At 41.4% G+C, this 16,536-nt stretch overlaps 1 protein-coding gene across 1 annotated transcript in view; it reads right to left on the reverse strand.

The window, feature by feature from the left end:
• The window catches only part of cunh8orf34 (chromosome unknown C8orf34 homolog), a 58,638-nt gene that overhangs the window by 14,902 nt on the left and 27,200 nt on the right, over positions 1 to 16,536 (reverse strand). The window contains exons 8-10 of the mRNA XM_051411170.1: positions 9,531 to 9,666; positions 5,092 to 5,177; positions 4,890 to 4,963 (exon numbers count right to left, since the gene is read on the reverse strand). Of these exons, the coding sequence (XP_051267130.1) occupies positions 4,890 to 4,963; positions 5,092 to 5,177; positions 9,531 to 9,666 (296 nt within the window). The remainder of the gene's footprint in view (positions 1 to 4,889; positions 4,964 to 5,091; positions 5,178 to 9,530; positions 9,667 to 16,536) is intronic.

A 16,536-nucleotide genomic window follows, 5' to 3' on the forward strand; every position in this document is an offset into this window, starting at 1 on the left:
TGATTACACACTGAAGAGGCACAGTTAAGTGATGAAAAATGATTTCCCTTCGCCATGGTTTAAAGCAGCCATTGTCCATCCAGCAACAACATGAGCGCAAATGAGTCAAAGTTTTTCTCTTGTTTGGATGCTTAGATTGAATGCTTTAATCTACACAGACAAAGAGATGGGAAGGAATGTCTTTTCATCTCCAAAATAAAGAGCAGCTATGATTTTGCAATGACTTATGAGTATATTAATGTCAGTGGTGCAAAACCCAAGTTGTATAATCTCCCTCCCAGTATGACAAAACTGAAAGACCTAAAACAGAACAGGGAAAAACCCTCTGGTGATGCTTCTGCCCAACTAACAAACAAGAGTCTCGGCTCTTGCAAAATTGATTCCATGTTGAGAGCAAACAAGACAGAAAGAGAGAGGATGTAGGTCTAGAGTTAAATATTTTATAGCCTGCATGTGTGCAGCTATACATGTGTGGTCAGCAGTAATAATCACCACAATCTGGGGTTTGGTCCAATATTGCCCTCCGCTCAACAAGAGCCGTTGGGGATGTGTGCATGCAGTCATAGACCTCAAACATGGCTGGGCTGAGTTGGAGGTTTGAGCCTACTGCTTGCTTTATAAAACACAATTGATGTTTGTGGTCAGGGAGAGTAGCATAGGGACTAATATGCACACACACAGATGAGCAACATTCATTTTTTTAGGCCTTTTACTGGGAAAATTTATTAATTGTGGCTAATTGTTCCTTTGGGTTTGTTTCTAAATCAATGACGGCTTTTTTAAAACGGTGCAGCTGCTGCTTGAACTTCACCGCACCCTTTTTTTTTTTGTCTATATAGGTTCCGTGTTTTCTGTCCCAATTCCCTTGCAGCAGCCATCTCCCCAATAGCTTTTACCTTTTAAAAGGGTAAATTTTTTCTGGTGGTAGTATGACTCATCCAATGCTGAAGAACCACCTCTAGCAATGAGGAAGATTGAAGAACAGAATGAGACTCATGAATGTCACTGCACTTTTAGGAATTCTGGATGATTGCCACTTCAGCTTTACAAAGCCAGACAATATCTCATGAGCTCAGTTTACGCACCATGATGGAAATCTTGAAAACATCCAAAATGTAAAAAATCAGAAGCAAAGACAAATGGCTTTGTTTTTATCAAATCAGGTGAGGGATGAGATGATGTCTGAGTGAAGAGGAGAAGATCCTGGCAGATGACAGCTTGTCGGCATGACGATTTAATCTGCACATGTGAGAGATAGAGAACATTGTGTATTATTTTTTTAAATTCTAACCAAACAACAAAGTTTGTAACCCTTCAAATATGCAGGAAGAGATCCTCTCTCTTAAGAGCACATGAGCATAGGCCACTGCTATTACATTATTTTCTTGTTTAAAACATGTTCAAATGTAAGGCTGACAAGCACTACGTGTGTGTTCCAAGACACTGGCAATTGTCCACTAAATCAAAACAGTCCACTAAACTTAAATGTAAGTAACAAGAGGAAATATGTTTTCCGAATAGCTGTTGCAGCCCCTTCTACAGTAGCTTGCTTTAGCTATGGGAGGCTATGGGATACGAGGAGTAACACTCAGCTTTTAATGAGTTCCTGTTGTTTTGGCTCACAGCAGAATCACCTAATGGATTTTATGGACTGTATACAGGGCTCACCGGCTCAACCACTGACTTAGCACAAACAGGATATTGACAATAACACAGTTAAGACTTTTATTCAAGCCTTACAAAGAATGGCACAACGTCTATCACTCAGTCATAGAAGAACAGAGAAAATTAAGTGTTGTGCCAATAGGAGTGAAAACTAATAGAGGGCAAATGAAAGGAAGAAGATAAATATAGGCTATATAGCTCACAGTCTGAGTATGCATCCATATTTATATATAAATACATATTTTTGTGGTATTTTGCTTTATTTTATAGGACAGTAGAGACAGAAAAAAGCAGGGCAAAGAGAGGGGATGACATCCAGCAAAGGACCTTGGGCCATACTCGAACTCGGCCTTGACATTCTGAGTCAGCTTTGGTGCGTGCCAGTATTTTGTTTGTGGAATATGATTTTTTTTCTTGTTTGTGTGACAAACACAAACATTGACTCAGTGAATTTAGCTATATTTAACAAAGATTTTAAATACGATTCTGTTGTGATGGTTTCTGTATACGTAAGACGAGTCTCATATGGTCTGCTGTTTTAACATATTCATCATATGGGCTTATTCTCATTGTTGTAAAAGGGATATGGTGTCTAACTGACCCAATTAATAAATAAAAAAAATCCCCAAATATAAAAGTGTACAATTAACACACTTAATGAGATGTAAATATATTTAAGGGAAGGATTTCTATGCTATTGCTTCATGCCTCTCCAACAATGCTTAGCCTCTGGAGCAGCTACAATATATACAGCACTTGCTTTTAGTCATAATATTTCTTTAGCACTCTCAGTGAAGGTGAGTTTTTGTTCAGGTTTTGGTGCATGTTGGGACCTAAGGATGTCAGATCTACTAGTAAAGAGACTAACTTCTTAATATCAGTGTGCATAAAATAATCTAAATGTACCACCCCCTACAACTTAAATAATGTGTTGCATGTATTCTAACTGTCCAATAAAATTAATTTCATAACGAAAAGAAACTGAATAACCTTTTACAGCTTACTTGTTGTATTCTAACAATACTTTAGGGAATAACACAAAGACAATAAATTGTAAATAAAGGAAGACTAGAAATCTTGAATAGAAATCTGCACTAGACTATGCTCTAAAATAAAAAAAAAACCATGCAGGCATGACTGTGAAGGTGTGCGGAGCAGACTGGTGCCAAATTCAAAAAGCCATACAGCGTATCGGCTGAAATTCTGCCAAAATTCCCCTGGAAACGAAAATAAGCCATCACAATGGTGCTGCTTTGTATCATACAAATGGCATTGCATCATGCTAATTATCTTATTTCTACCACACAAAAATGAACAGTTTCCCCTGGCAGATTTTATGATGGCAACACCCATACAGTACAACTCAAATTTGATTAAAACATATCATTTAACGCTTACAAAGGAAAGAATTGCTTGGGGAATTTGCTCTGGCGATTGCTTTAGGAAAGTATTTGTCTTTATGGGGCAATTATCACCTAAAGGAGCTGGCAGAGGCAGGGGGCCTGTTGGACTAATAATGATAACCATTAACAGTGTTTACTTTCCAACATCACCAGCCTTTTACTGCCCAAACCAGGGCAATGTACAATGCAAGGCATACTTCATTTAACAACAGCCGTGAATGATGAAATGTGCTAATAATTAAATGTGACTTCAAAATTTGAAACCTAGAAAAAGTTACATACATGCTTTCTTTAACACTAATAACGAGTGCAACATGTGAAGAAACAATTGGACACTTTTCTACCAATTCAAAGGACACTCAAAAATATATATAACAAAATACTGCAGCAGGAGATACATTAAAGAATAAGTTAGTTTTAAATGAAAGAAACTTAATCAGCTATACACAGTTATTTCTCATACAATATGACTTCAACCATTGTGTTTTTTCCAAATAAGCTCATAAAAGCATTACCTTTTTTTTTCCATGCCATTTAGTGATTGTGGCCTGCAAGACCCCGAAGGACCAGTTAAACTAACAAGCTATTACAAATTGCGTTTGCCTTTCAAAGACAGCCAAACATAAGCAATTAAACACAAAACAACCACATTAGCTACAGTAGATGACAGGAGACGTTTGCACTTGCGGTTTCCATATGGGACACATTAATAACTTGCTCTTAAGTGTGCCAGACAGGACCTAACCTGGAGATGTAGTGTAAGGGGAGAGATGCAGTGTTTACTCTCCTGGTCTGAGCAGCTGCAAAATAAAAAGGCTCGATGTGAAGGTGAGTGGTAAAAGGACATCAGATTTAGTTCCAAGTTAAATTAGTCAGCTTAAATCTCTGAGTTACAGTAGATGTTATGTGGTAATACTATTGACACTGTCTATCATCTGGTCAAGCTTAGCTTTTCACGTGAAATGTTTTAAAAAATGAGGATAACATTGGCAGTATGATGTGGATGTGTAAGGTGCACAGTTTTTCTCTTTTTGGATGGTGGCTAGTGAATTTGGCCTAATCTGTCAGACTTCCGAGTACAGGCTTTGATTCAACGGGGCCTTCAGTCTCTAAAAGTCTGCTCCCAGTTAGTCTGGAGCCTCTCTGCATCTGCTTCGCACACGGAGCAATGCCTTGGCTCCGAACCCCTTTCTTTCTTTAGAAAATGCAGTAAAAAGCCTTGTCTAACACTTAGATCGGGCAATTATAAAAAAAAAAAAAAAAAGGTATCGGCTTTTTTGGGCGTAATTATACAAAGGTACCGGCGTCTTAGCTGACCGCTTTATTAACAGCATGTGAGTGTCTGCCTGTGTCTGAGTCTGGTGTGTACCACATTAGGTCTCTATGGATTTTATCCCCTGAAGCATGTGAGGTTATCACGCAAGTCCTATTGAACAAAACTGTTTTTACTCCTGTAACCTGTAAATATTTAGGTCTATTGTATACCTTCAAATCAGCCTCAATTGTCATTGTGTCACAAGATATTCTTTTCATTTATACCTTTCAGATTGCACACAAGTGCCCTGAGAGGTAAGCAAAGTGATATAGGGAGATTTCTAATTGGGGTATCACTTCTATAGCACTATCAGCTGTTGTGTAAGCTGAAATGCCTGCATAAAGATGGATCAGTTTTGCTTGGGTCTTGTCCTATTAACAAGAAGCTTGAGGTGGTTTTCGTTCATTCTCGGGACAATAGAAGCTGAGCAGGAGAGAGCGACATGGTAATTGATGGCTGTAAAGCGATCTTAATTGTTTGGTGATGGATATAGGGAGGACACTTACAGAGGCTGACACTTGAGACAAGACCTCGCATTCCTGCAACCGTCCCGCCACTGTGTCCACCCCGGGCAATGGAGCTGCTCCAGACAACACACACACACAAACAGGAAGAAAAAAAGAAGGACAAAGCAGAGCGTGAGACCACAAAAATGTAAAGAAAAAAAAGAATAACTACTTTGAATTTGAGCTGTGTTGTGCAACTCACAGGAGATGTCAGGTACAGCCTGTTCAGATATGTGAGGCCTGTGCTCCTCTTCAGATCTGTTGTCTGATAGACTGTCCCCCTGCAACCTAGAAACAACACGTAACACATATACAATACTGTACACATTGGAAGTTGAGTGCATTTAAATAATCTCTGTAATCTGCATTTTTCAGCCACAAAACTGCAACGCATGTTTGGAAACTGAATGCCAGATAGCGAGAAAACAAGCAAGTCTCTCTCTATCAGTCCGAGGTGATGAGACAAAGAGGAAGTGTTTAGTGAGTTTATGATCTCTTCTTCTCTTCTTGGTGCCATCCCAGATTTAGCAGAACATGGGGGTCAGTTTTGGGGCACACGTCCAATCTCTTCACAGCTTTTAAGCCCTCTTAAAACAAATCTGAAATAGTCGTTAGTATGTTGACATGAAACCAAAGTAATGCATTCACTAACATATGGTGCAAATTGTACACAGCTCACTTGTTTCAGAAGCAATTTCACTCCGCTTGCTGAAAAAGCAAAACTGAAAAACACAGATTGTTTTTTCCCCTTAAATCTTTCAGTTAGTATTCTTTCTCATAATATGTTTCAAGCCCCTATAGCTTTTTTGTTTTCAAAGATATCTGTTTGGACTGCAGTGGAAGCGGGTATGAGAGATTTGGCAGTCTCCTTAAGGTACTAAAAGACTTAAGTTTCCCTGTGAAAGAATACTGTGGGTGTAAGACAAACATTTGATTCAATTGAAATGCCTTTTCAGTGGGAAGATAAACATGTTAAACATGACTTTTCACTGCATTTATACTCTTCTGCAAACTAATTCACACACTCCAACATCAGTATGGAATTAAGCACTGCGTTTATTTTTCTAAAGCATATTCTTAACGACTGTAAATCATACCGCATATTAACTGTAATTATACACTGCTTTAACTACAAATGCTTTCACTGCATGCTATTTCCATGTCATCGGCGCAATCATTAGCCGAAGACAAAGGAAAGCAATCTATGCGCTTTTATGGCGCGGCTGCATTCCGTCACAGCCGCAGGGCCTCTTGGTTCCTACCTCTACGATGAGGGTAAAAGCAGAACACAGCTTTTTAAAGTGTATTCTATTTCTTTCCTTCTTTATACATCCTTCTCCATGTCTTTCCCTCTATTTAATGGTCTTTATAAGACCATTAAAAAGAACCCAAGATGACTATCACAAGGCCTTCCCATTCTCTGAACAAAAGCTGCTCATAGCCGCAAGTCCTGACTACCATTCCCTCAGTACATTCCTGATATGAAAACAATTAATTTAATGAGAACTACAAGCCCAAGTGAGGTTTGTGGAGATCTATCCATTTCCTTGGACCGCACCGCCAACTCCTCCGGACTGTGCCCAAGATCTGGGATGCGTTTGCACACAGGAGGTTTTGTGGCAGGAGTGTATAGCCATTAAAAGAACTGATCTGGTGCATGAAGGAGGTGGATGAAATGCTAGTGTGACCACAGCTATAGCCCGAGAGACAGAGACATGCCCACAACACACAGGCCACACGGCACTTTACACTTCAACCAACCAGTAGAGAGCCAGAGGAAGCAGCGTGTTTCCTGACCTGCCATTGCTGGTTAGGAGCCACACAGGCTGACTGGACTGTTTGGTGGTGTGGACAGTGTCTAAGCAGAAGGGAAAGAAAAAGGACAATGGTCGAAGAAGGTGTCTGAATGCTGGGAAAAATGCCAGTTTGGTGTCAGCCAGTTAAAAAAGAAAAGTGATACTACTGCGCAACCCTTAATTGTAATATATTTAAACTCAATTGTGCAACAAAGATAATACACTTAGTAGAAATGATTTTTATCTGTATGATGTTATTTTGCAGTTTAAGTCTACAGTAATTCCTTTAAATTTTATGTACTCGGCGTATAACACTACAGGTGGATCACAGTAACATACAGGAGCGCTGTTGGAAATTAATAAACGCTTGCTGGGGAGGAACCGAGTTATCGCCTTCACGCTGTGGGTGTGAAAGTAAGTGTCACCTCTCCTTGGCTTTGAGTGGTACATGCTAAAGCCAAGTGGCTCACTCCCGTTTGACCCCTTACACGATGAGAGGGAGCAAATACAGTATAGACGTTTTTGAACAAAACTGGACCTCAATGACCCATAAGAGTTCACACACAGAAAAAAAAGGAGCTGAATTCTGATGTGTTTGCCTGAGGGCTGACGGGTATGTGAGGAATGCTTGTCCAGCTTGGGTGAATGTTCGCAGTTCCATTCAGAACCATGCAACCCTCTACGATTTTTGTCAGAGTTAAATGATATCAGTAAGAATCCACCCAATCTTCTCAGTCCTTAACTTCATAAAAAAACTAACTGTAAAAAAAAACTTGAAGTTTCTAACTTCAGCCTGAGTACAAGGTCACATCTGTACTTTCTGCAGGTGTGAACCACAAGGCCACTAACTGTGCCACATATGTTAGTGTTCTGAGAAGTACGTTTAAAGGTTGGCCCCATATTGAGCCATGTTTGAAAGGTGTTTCTGGCAATCCCATCAAGAGAGAGTGCTAATGCATACAACATGAAGTCTCTGTTAGGATTACCCCTCTCCAAACTGCTCCCTGACCTCGGCCTCCACCATCTTCTCTTCACAGAGGTATTCTGTGTGTATGCATGCAAGGGCATGCACACACATGTTTTATATGTGGATTCATAAATATCTGTGTGTGTGTGTGTGTGTGTGTGTGTGTGTGTGTGTGTGTGTGTGTGTGTGTGTGTGTGGAAGCATGAACTCCTGCACAACTCCTGATTTCAGAATTATGTGTCTCACAAGAATAGCACAAAGGGCATACCATGCGTGCAACACTTTTCCAGCTTAGTGATCTGTTTATGGCCCTTACACTCACCAAAAATGACTACGAAAGACCACGACTGCTTCGCCAGTAGAACTTGGGAAGGATTTTGTGGTCAGGTTATAGAGGACGATGCAAGAATTTGGACTGAACCAGAAGGAGAAAGGAAGACAGAGAAGGAGAACAGATGTCTGACATTTTAGTCATGAAAAAAACCCAGCGCGTGAGCCAAAAACGACTCCAGATACAGATGCTGCTTTGCTCGGCCACTGATCCGACCCGGGGACTCAATGATAAGCCAAAGGTATAAACTTTTTGCTTCAAAACATCCCGTCGATAAACTGCCAACAAAAAATCCACCGATACCATTCATCCTCCTGCAGAACCTCTGACAACATCCCACAGCATGTGCGTGGAGCGAAACTGATAAGCAGCGTGAATGAAAGAAGAGTAGGAAACAAACAAATTCCAAACCCCAAATAGAGGAGGCTGTGCAGGCAGATGTGTGCCTGGCGTCTCATCGAACAGATACCAGTTTATCTTTGACTGGCATCAAGGAAGAGTCCTGCCCACACCTGTCTATGGTATCACACCTAACACTCAGAAATCTGAGCTCTTGACTGATGCTGTGGATCAGGGGGAACAGGAAATGTGTCAGAAGAGAAAAACAGTGATAAAGAGAGAAAGGGTGATAATAGAGACGATTATCAGTGCTTGGGCTGATTTGTGAAAACAAGCAACACTGGAATGCACTTTAGATATGATATTATTCTCTTCTGCATGTTGAGGTATGCTACCAATGATACAGTAAACTGCAAAGTGAGTGGGAGGGGGAATGGACGGTAGGGCATGAGGTGGAGTCATGACCTGGGGTAAGAACAAGTTTGGATGATGGAAAGTAAATAATTGATTACAGTAATTGCCGGAACTTTACTGGAGCTAAAATTAATTTGAATTTCTGTAATTTAAAACCTTAAAGCAATAGTTAGATATTTTGGGAGATACGATTAATTGCTTTCTTGCAGAGAGTTAGATGAGAATATCGATACCAATCTCATGTATAAATATGAAACTAAGGCCAGCAGCGGTTTGCTTAGTTTAGCAGAAACATTTAGCCTGGCTCTGTCCAAAGCTAAAAACAAATCCCTCTCCCAGCACCTCTGAATCTCATTAATTGACACATCATATCTTATTTGTTTAATCTGTACAAAGTGTAAAAAACATCAAGTTGCAGTTTTACAGAAGGGTTGTGTGCTGGCCTATTTCTGCATTTTTCAGACTGCAGTGCATGTTTGGAAATTGAATGCCAGATCACGAGAAGACTCAGACTCAGTCTCAGTTTCAGTTACTGCTCCCGGCCCATAAATAGTTATTACACCTCATTGCAGTTTTTATGCTATGCTAAGCTAAGCTAAGCTAAGCGTCTCCTGGCTGTAGTCGTATGTATTTACAAGGTAGACAGGATAGCGGTATCCATCTACTCGTCTAACTCAAAGAGAATTTCCACAAAAAGTAAAAAAAACTATTCCTTCAAAGCCTCATAAGAGCAGACTGGCTCTAAACACAAACTTTCTCCAAGGCAGCCAATAAGAGAAGGTGGAAACATTTACCTGGCACACCTAGAGCAGATGTTGAGTGTAACTTTGGCCTGCGGTTCAGGCTGATAGGAGCTGCGTCCCTGGCTGAACTTACTGCCGGATGGAGCCAAGCCGGTCACACCCTCCATCCGCAGGTCATCCAGGTCCTCTGGGAGGGGGGGCACGCCACAGAGACACAAGGAGGAACAGAGAAAAGAGAAAAAAACAGAGGAAAAAGGAGAGAAAAGAAGAGAGAGTAAGGACAGTCATTAATCATACTTTGGTCTCTACCCTGTCAATATGATGCCCAGTGATGACAGTCTGCTTAGAGCCAAAAGGAGCAAGCAAGCACATCACAGTAAATAAACATTCTCAGCCCAGCCCTGCTGCTGTGCTCACTCACGCACACTGCATACACATGCATCCACAAATACATACACATTCAGTTCATATCATCAACACAAATCTCTTTGTTATAGGGAGCCCATGTGGAAGAGTCGATGACAGCGCCGTATCAATGCAGCACAGAAACAGGAAGGGTACGTTCACAAGCTGAGGAGGAAGGGGACAGGGAACAATGAAGTGGGCCAGGAGAAATCAGCGGTAAGAGGGAGATGGAGAGCTGGAAAGTTGGGTTTCGTCTGATCTCTCCCTGTGTCCTCGAGAGCACACACACATAGACCCTCTTCCCTCTGACTCTCTAAAGAAGTCCATATGTATCAGACACGCCAGTATTGTTCATCCTAACCTCTTACTCTGTCTTTTTTTCTCTGCAGCCACAATGTGAACATACGCTTACTCCCACACAAACACAGAGAGATGCAGAAACAGGTGCAGGGGTCCCTTTTACTTTTATCTTATCTTATCTTATTTATCTTATCTAGGTACATAAGAAAACTCTTTTCTAAGATATCTGCATTATCGCAAAAATACAGTTGTTCCCTAGGTGATGAAATGATCTCCACATGGAAGAATTGAAAGTGTGAAGTTTGGATTTGATGCTAGACTAGACAGTATCGTCAGCTATCATATCAGAGTACTAAATGTTCAGCATCAGAACGTGACACACGTTTTTTTAATAGACACTACGCTAGCATGATAGGGAAAGAAAGCATAAATCACGCCAATAACAAGATTTATGAAAGAACAGCGGTGTAGTACAATAATATGAAGTCAATGTTTTCTGTAGCAAAGCGGAGAATTGTAATGGTTCATTAAATATAACTGACGATCAAAGGGGAGAGTCTGAATCAGCCAGACCATTTTGGTTTTGAATGCATCCTCAAGAGATAAAACATATTGCAGTACTTTCCGTCTGATGAGAATGAATAGCGAGTGGGTGTCTGGACTCTTACTTGGTGTGTTGCTGGTCAAGCTTTTTAAACACATGTTGAATCACACAGAACATTTTGACCGGTCACCATAACAATATTTGTCCCATTCTTCCCACCAGACCAGAAGAATTTTGGAACTTTTCCAATGACAGAGGTCGTGCTCAGGACATGCAGTGTATCCTCGCATCTTGCTGCCATTGCTTCAGCTCTTGTACGTATAGTACAGTGCGGTACAGTATGTGGCTGCCTCCCTCCGTGTATGTGTGTGTCAAGTCATTTGAAACCACCATTGATACTTTTTCTGAGAGATCACATTACCTGGCCCCTGGTTTGGGGGGGAAAAATGGGCCTCACACCTTGAAAGGGGAGAATGCATGACTAATCACCTGGATTAGATTAGATGACACTTGCTCATGAGAATTCTCTCCCTCCATCCATCAGCGTGGCGCACAGCCAAAAAAATCTCACCTGTCTCCTTTGGGTGTCAGGAAATCATTCTCACGAGTCAGTGCTTGAGTCTAATCTACTAATTTATGACTCTATGCCAACCTGATTATCTAAGTGGAGTCTTGTGTTAATTGATTCTTAGTTTTGTTTTTTCACAAATCACAATGCACATGCAAAAACAATAAGAATAGATGAACGTGCCGTCTGGATTTTCTTTCATTATTAACTATTTTTTTGTGTGTGTTTTTTGGTCATGCATGATAGCTGTTTGTCTCTGCGGACTGTCCACCACTTTTGTCCAGACTGACATATCTTGAAAATACTGGAGGGATTACCATTACGTTTTGTACAGTCACTCATGATATCTCAACAACTATTGGATGGACTGCCGTGACATTTGGCATAGATGCTCCACACAGAAGGACCCTTCCCTAGCCGGGAATCAAACCCAGGACCTTCTTGCTGTAGGTGACAGTGCTAATCACTAAGCCACTGTTCTTGTACACCTTTTACAAGTAAGTAAATAAAATATGAGCATGAGCTGCTGACCAGTGACCACTTTCAATGAAGTACAGTAAGTCTTAATGCCAACACACTAACAAATGCTTTCAAGATACTCTTACTGTTATACTACTAGTTCTGACTTTATTACTACTTTGTCTTCGACAACAAAAACTGTTTACAAGAGATCTAAATCAATAAGACGAAGAAGATTTACCAAAGACTGGAAGTTTCCACTCACATCGTATCCAGGCTGAGAACGAGTGTTGTTTTAGTGTTTTGAGGAGGACAGATACATTCCAGTAATACCCTTAAGCGGGGCAATATTAAATGTCCCATTCATCACGGTATGCATTGGAGGGGGTGGGGACAGAGAGAGCCACCAGCGATTTGGGCAATTTGCTGGTCGTGGGAACTGCTCGAGTTTGGGCCTTCACCTTTTCCTCTTTTCTCTTCGTCCATTCCCACTTCTTCCCCTTCTAATCATTTTCCCTTCTTTTGGCGATTGACTAATGTGGCATGCCAGATTTTCTTTGGGTCATAGCCTGTGATACAAATCATTACTTGACACTTGGAAACATTCACTTGCAAGGCTGCAGCTTTCATGAAATACCGAAATAACAGCAAGAGGCTCTGACCCTGAAAGAGAACATGACCTCCATGTACACAGCTGCTTGTCACCTCGCCTCCAGCTTTGTCTTTTGGACTTGTTTCCTTCTGTCAAGATAAAATGACAGAATAATGGAGAGAAAGACCTCAGTGTCTGAAGGAAGGGAAAGAATCTCAAAGGTCGTTGAGGTAAACAAAAGGCTTTAATCTATAGGGCATCCAATACAGAAAAAAAGATTAGACTGTGCCTGAATGAAATATAGCAGGAGATTCAACACTGCAATAGCACAAAATGTTGTGACTCTCAGTCAATTTGTTCCACACTTCCTACTGTTCCTCCTCTAGGCCAGATTAGAGAGAAGAGGACAACATTTCTAATAATGTCAAATGTCACAGACGCATGTGGAAAGGAAAGAGTAAACAGTCTAATTGTTTTTTTTATGCTTGTTTGTGGATTTAGAGGAGTTAATAGAAAAAGTACTATAAAAGTGCACTTAGGCCACAACTACTTTTCCTCTATACCTTTTTCTTGTACAGATAAGCTCTCGCTTCATTGGATAAATGTTGGTTTATCCAAGCAAAGTTCAATAAAGTTGGTTTAAATCCTCTCCTCTCTCCAATTGCAGGCTTTAAGAGTGGGCGCAGTCCTTCATCTGTGCAACAGCAGTGTAGTCTGAATCTCAGCCATCTCAGCCGTCCATGAAGCTGAATCAAACTCTGAACTTTCTACTGGGGGCGGAGAGGTGACAGATTTCTGTGTCGACACCACACTGTCTCTGAGGAGGGCCTGTGTACTATCGAGTGCTAAAGTGATGAATATGCGTCTCACAGGTTGGGGGGTTTGGGTGTTAGCGTTGTAAATGACCGCTTTTACATGCACGCAAGTATTCTGACGCATATGCTCGCATTGTAGACCGATGACTGCATATGACCGCAGCAAATGTGATTTTTGTGGTTTCAAACAAAGAGAAACTGAATTATTTCAGATGAGAGTGCACCATTTAATAGACTATATTTGAATGCATATCAGATCCTAGATATGCTCTAAATGGTGCCATTGAAATGATGTTGAATCAAGTATTGCGTATTATATAACATAGACTTCTAAAAAAAAACGTTTAACCTAGACGACTAGTTGTCTTTTCATGTGCAAATTCCCAAATCCATGCTCACATATAAGATTTACTGTGTAAGATTTAAGTGTTCTTGTCTTCTCCATGTCTACTTAGTCAAACACATATGACTGAGTGCATACTCTCCCGGTTCACAATAGAGCCCAGAATGCCTCCCACACAATACCACCGTGATAAGTTTACAGCGCGTCTCCCGTGAGACCAGTTTACCCTGAGCCCATGACAGCCTCCCAGGCCTCTGTCTAGACACAACAAACGTCTGTCCACACTCGCCCGTTTGTCAGCCCGTCACATTTCCACTCTCTGGGCACCAGGGCAGCCATGCGTGCTCCCCCTGTCTAACGATGAGACATGGCAGATAAATAAAATGGGCCTGAACTGAGGGTAGTTGGGGAGGGGGGAGCAATGGAAACTATTCGAGCGATGCAATCCCAACAAAAGGCCTGAGCGATGAGGAATTCCGTGCCGCAATCACTCACTCACAGTAAAGCCAGAAAGGAGCGGAATAGAGTACACAGATAAAGTGTTTGTGTGCTCCTTTCTTCAAGTTTCCATGTAATTTAATGTTGTTTAGATAGCGACGGACTGGCTGGCTCTTCGCTGCCCTTTATACAACTAAAAACAGAGCTGAAGTCATAATTAGCACAGATGCTTCACAATAACTTAATATACACCTTCTCAGATGATGCGTTGACAGATGTATGGGGTAGAATCACCTAACGCGCTACCCCACACGTGAAGTGGGAGACACGCACGCACACAGTTCATCATTTTCCGCACCAAATCCAAGGCATTTCATCAACTGCTGTGGGTTGCTGTGTCTCATGTCTCTAAATGAAAATAATTGAATTTTCCATTCTTTCATGAGCAGTGACGACGTCTCCACCACATAACACTGGGCTCTAATTAATAGTCTGTAAGTGATAGATGCCTTGCTCCTCGCCATGTACAGTCAAGAGCCCACATGTGTGAGCAACACACTAGATATAGATAAAAAGGCACACGGCACACATACTTAACACCAACACATACACTGACACTTGCAGACCTCACACTTTAGTTGCCCTCACACATACAACCAGCATTTGCTTTTCATTAAAGCCTCGAGCACAAAGCCTCGACTCGGCGGTTAGTCGTCACACAGACATCTTTGATGTGAGCTGCGGCAGAGACGCATTTGTTTGGCTTTGTAATAAAAACAATATTCCAACTTACATTTCATAATTATGTCTCGGCTTTCGATTGCACCCTCCTCCCCCTCCTGGCCTAAAAATATGCCTGTTAGGCTCCAAGCACCCCACAACTCTGAGTGCAGCAGTAAAAAACCTTGATCAGAATCAGATGGGGACACACATGAGCAGGGTAACATCACAGCTCTAAGGCCTGTGGAAAGTCTTATCACAGACCTTGGTGCAAACCTCCTTTCAACTCACTTTCTAACCGCAAATATTGCAGAGATTAGGACGTCAGTGTAGACACAGCAGAGCTTGATGTATTGATGCATTACAATGCCATTCATTGTTGGAAAGGTTACTTTAGCGTTCTTGTACGTTGGAAATATTAACTTTGAATTGTTGCTACACATGTACTTTGAGCTTTTAAGAAGGTATTTTTTGAAATGCAATATGCAATAAATATATCAAAACAGCTGTTTGCCAGGATCAAGGCTGCCATCTACAGTTCAAAATAATGATCTTTACCTTTTATAAATGAATTAAGTCATCCATCAAATAGGAATGTGCCTGTACACGTAGTGTCTGGAGAGATGTTGGTGATAGAAGAGTAGTTTTAATAAAACAAACATAAGTTTGCATGACTGATGGGATAATGTGTTGATTAATGTCTACATCTCCTCTGGAGATCACCGTTTTCCTGTGTGTTTATGATAAACACATAGATACAGCAGCACACACACATCACCTCATACAGACAGAGGTACAGCTACACATTTGCATTCACACACACACACACACACACACACACACACACACACACACACACACACACACACACACACACACACACACACTAACTACTGATTACACACCAATTACTGTGCAATGCCATCACGTCTATAACTCACTTGTCTATTTGTCTTATAAATCTTAATCTTGCTACAGACAGGAGCCAAAGAACAGTGATGTAACTTTATTTTCATTATTATACTCTTTTAGATAAAGCTGCACTGTTGGGGGCAGGGGGGTCTTTACCCTGATTAAACTATAATAACACAATGCTTCTATTCACACAAGTCCCTTATCATCTTTGTGTGTCTATCTGCCATCTTTTGCTTCTGTCTGGCTACAGTAGTCACAATACGGCATCATTGTGTCCATTCAGCTCCCTTCCATTCAGATAATCTGCTAAGTTCATCTAAGGCGCTTACGCACACCAGAGATATGTACACTGGCTGGTATTAGGCCATGCTCTGCGTAATGACTGCTGCTAGATTTATGGTATGATCACAGCAGTCTACTTGCCTATTGATAATTGTTTCCACTAATACCACCGTAATACCGCAGCAATTTGCCTCTCGATTAGCGAATCCATCTGCACCACGGAGACTTTTACAGGCGTCAAATTGGGCACAGTTAGACTTTTACTGGGGACATTCTTTTCACCACCAGGCCGGCGAAACCTTCAGAGGTGAACCCAGCCCTCACAAGCTTGCATCTCAAGTGAAAGATTTAGTGCTGAAGCGACTCACACCACTGACATAGATGTCCTCATCCACCTCCTCCATTTCTCTCAGTGCACCATCACGATACTGCTGTGTTGTTGTTGGTTTACGTTGTTTCCAGGGCAACTGTTGTTTCTTTGGCTGTTTGGGCAAGGGCGAAGGGGGCAATGGGGGTTGATGGGAGTGTGTATGTGTGTGAGGGGCATTGCTGCTGGCGTCGGGAAGTGCGTGCCTTGTCTGCTAACTCTGGCAATCTGAATGTTGGCCTATGGCAAGGGACAAATGGAGAGCTCTAGCCATGTTAGCACTGCAATCAGGCCTTCACATGCGGGAGT

This window comes from Dicentrarchus labrax, unplaced genomic scaffold, assembly GCF_905237075.1.
Source record: "Dicentrarchus labrax unplaced genomic scaffold, dlabrax2021, whole genome shotgun sequence".
Classification (NCBI taxonomy): domain Eukaryota; kingdom Metazoa; phylum Chordata; class Actinopteri; family Moronidae; genus Dicentrarchus; species Dicentrarchus labrax.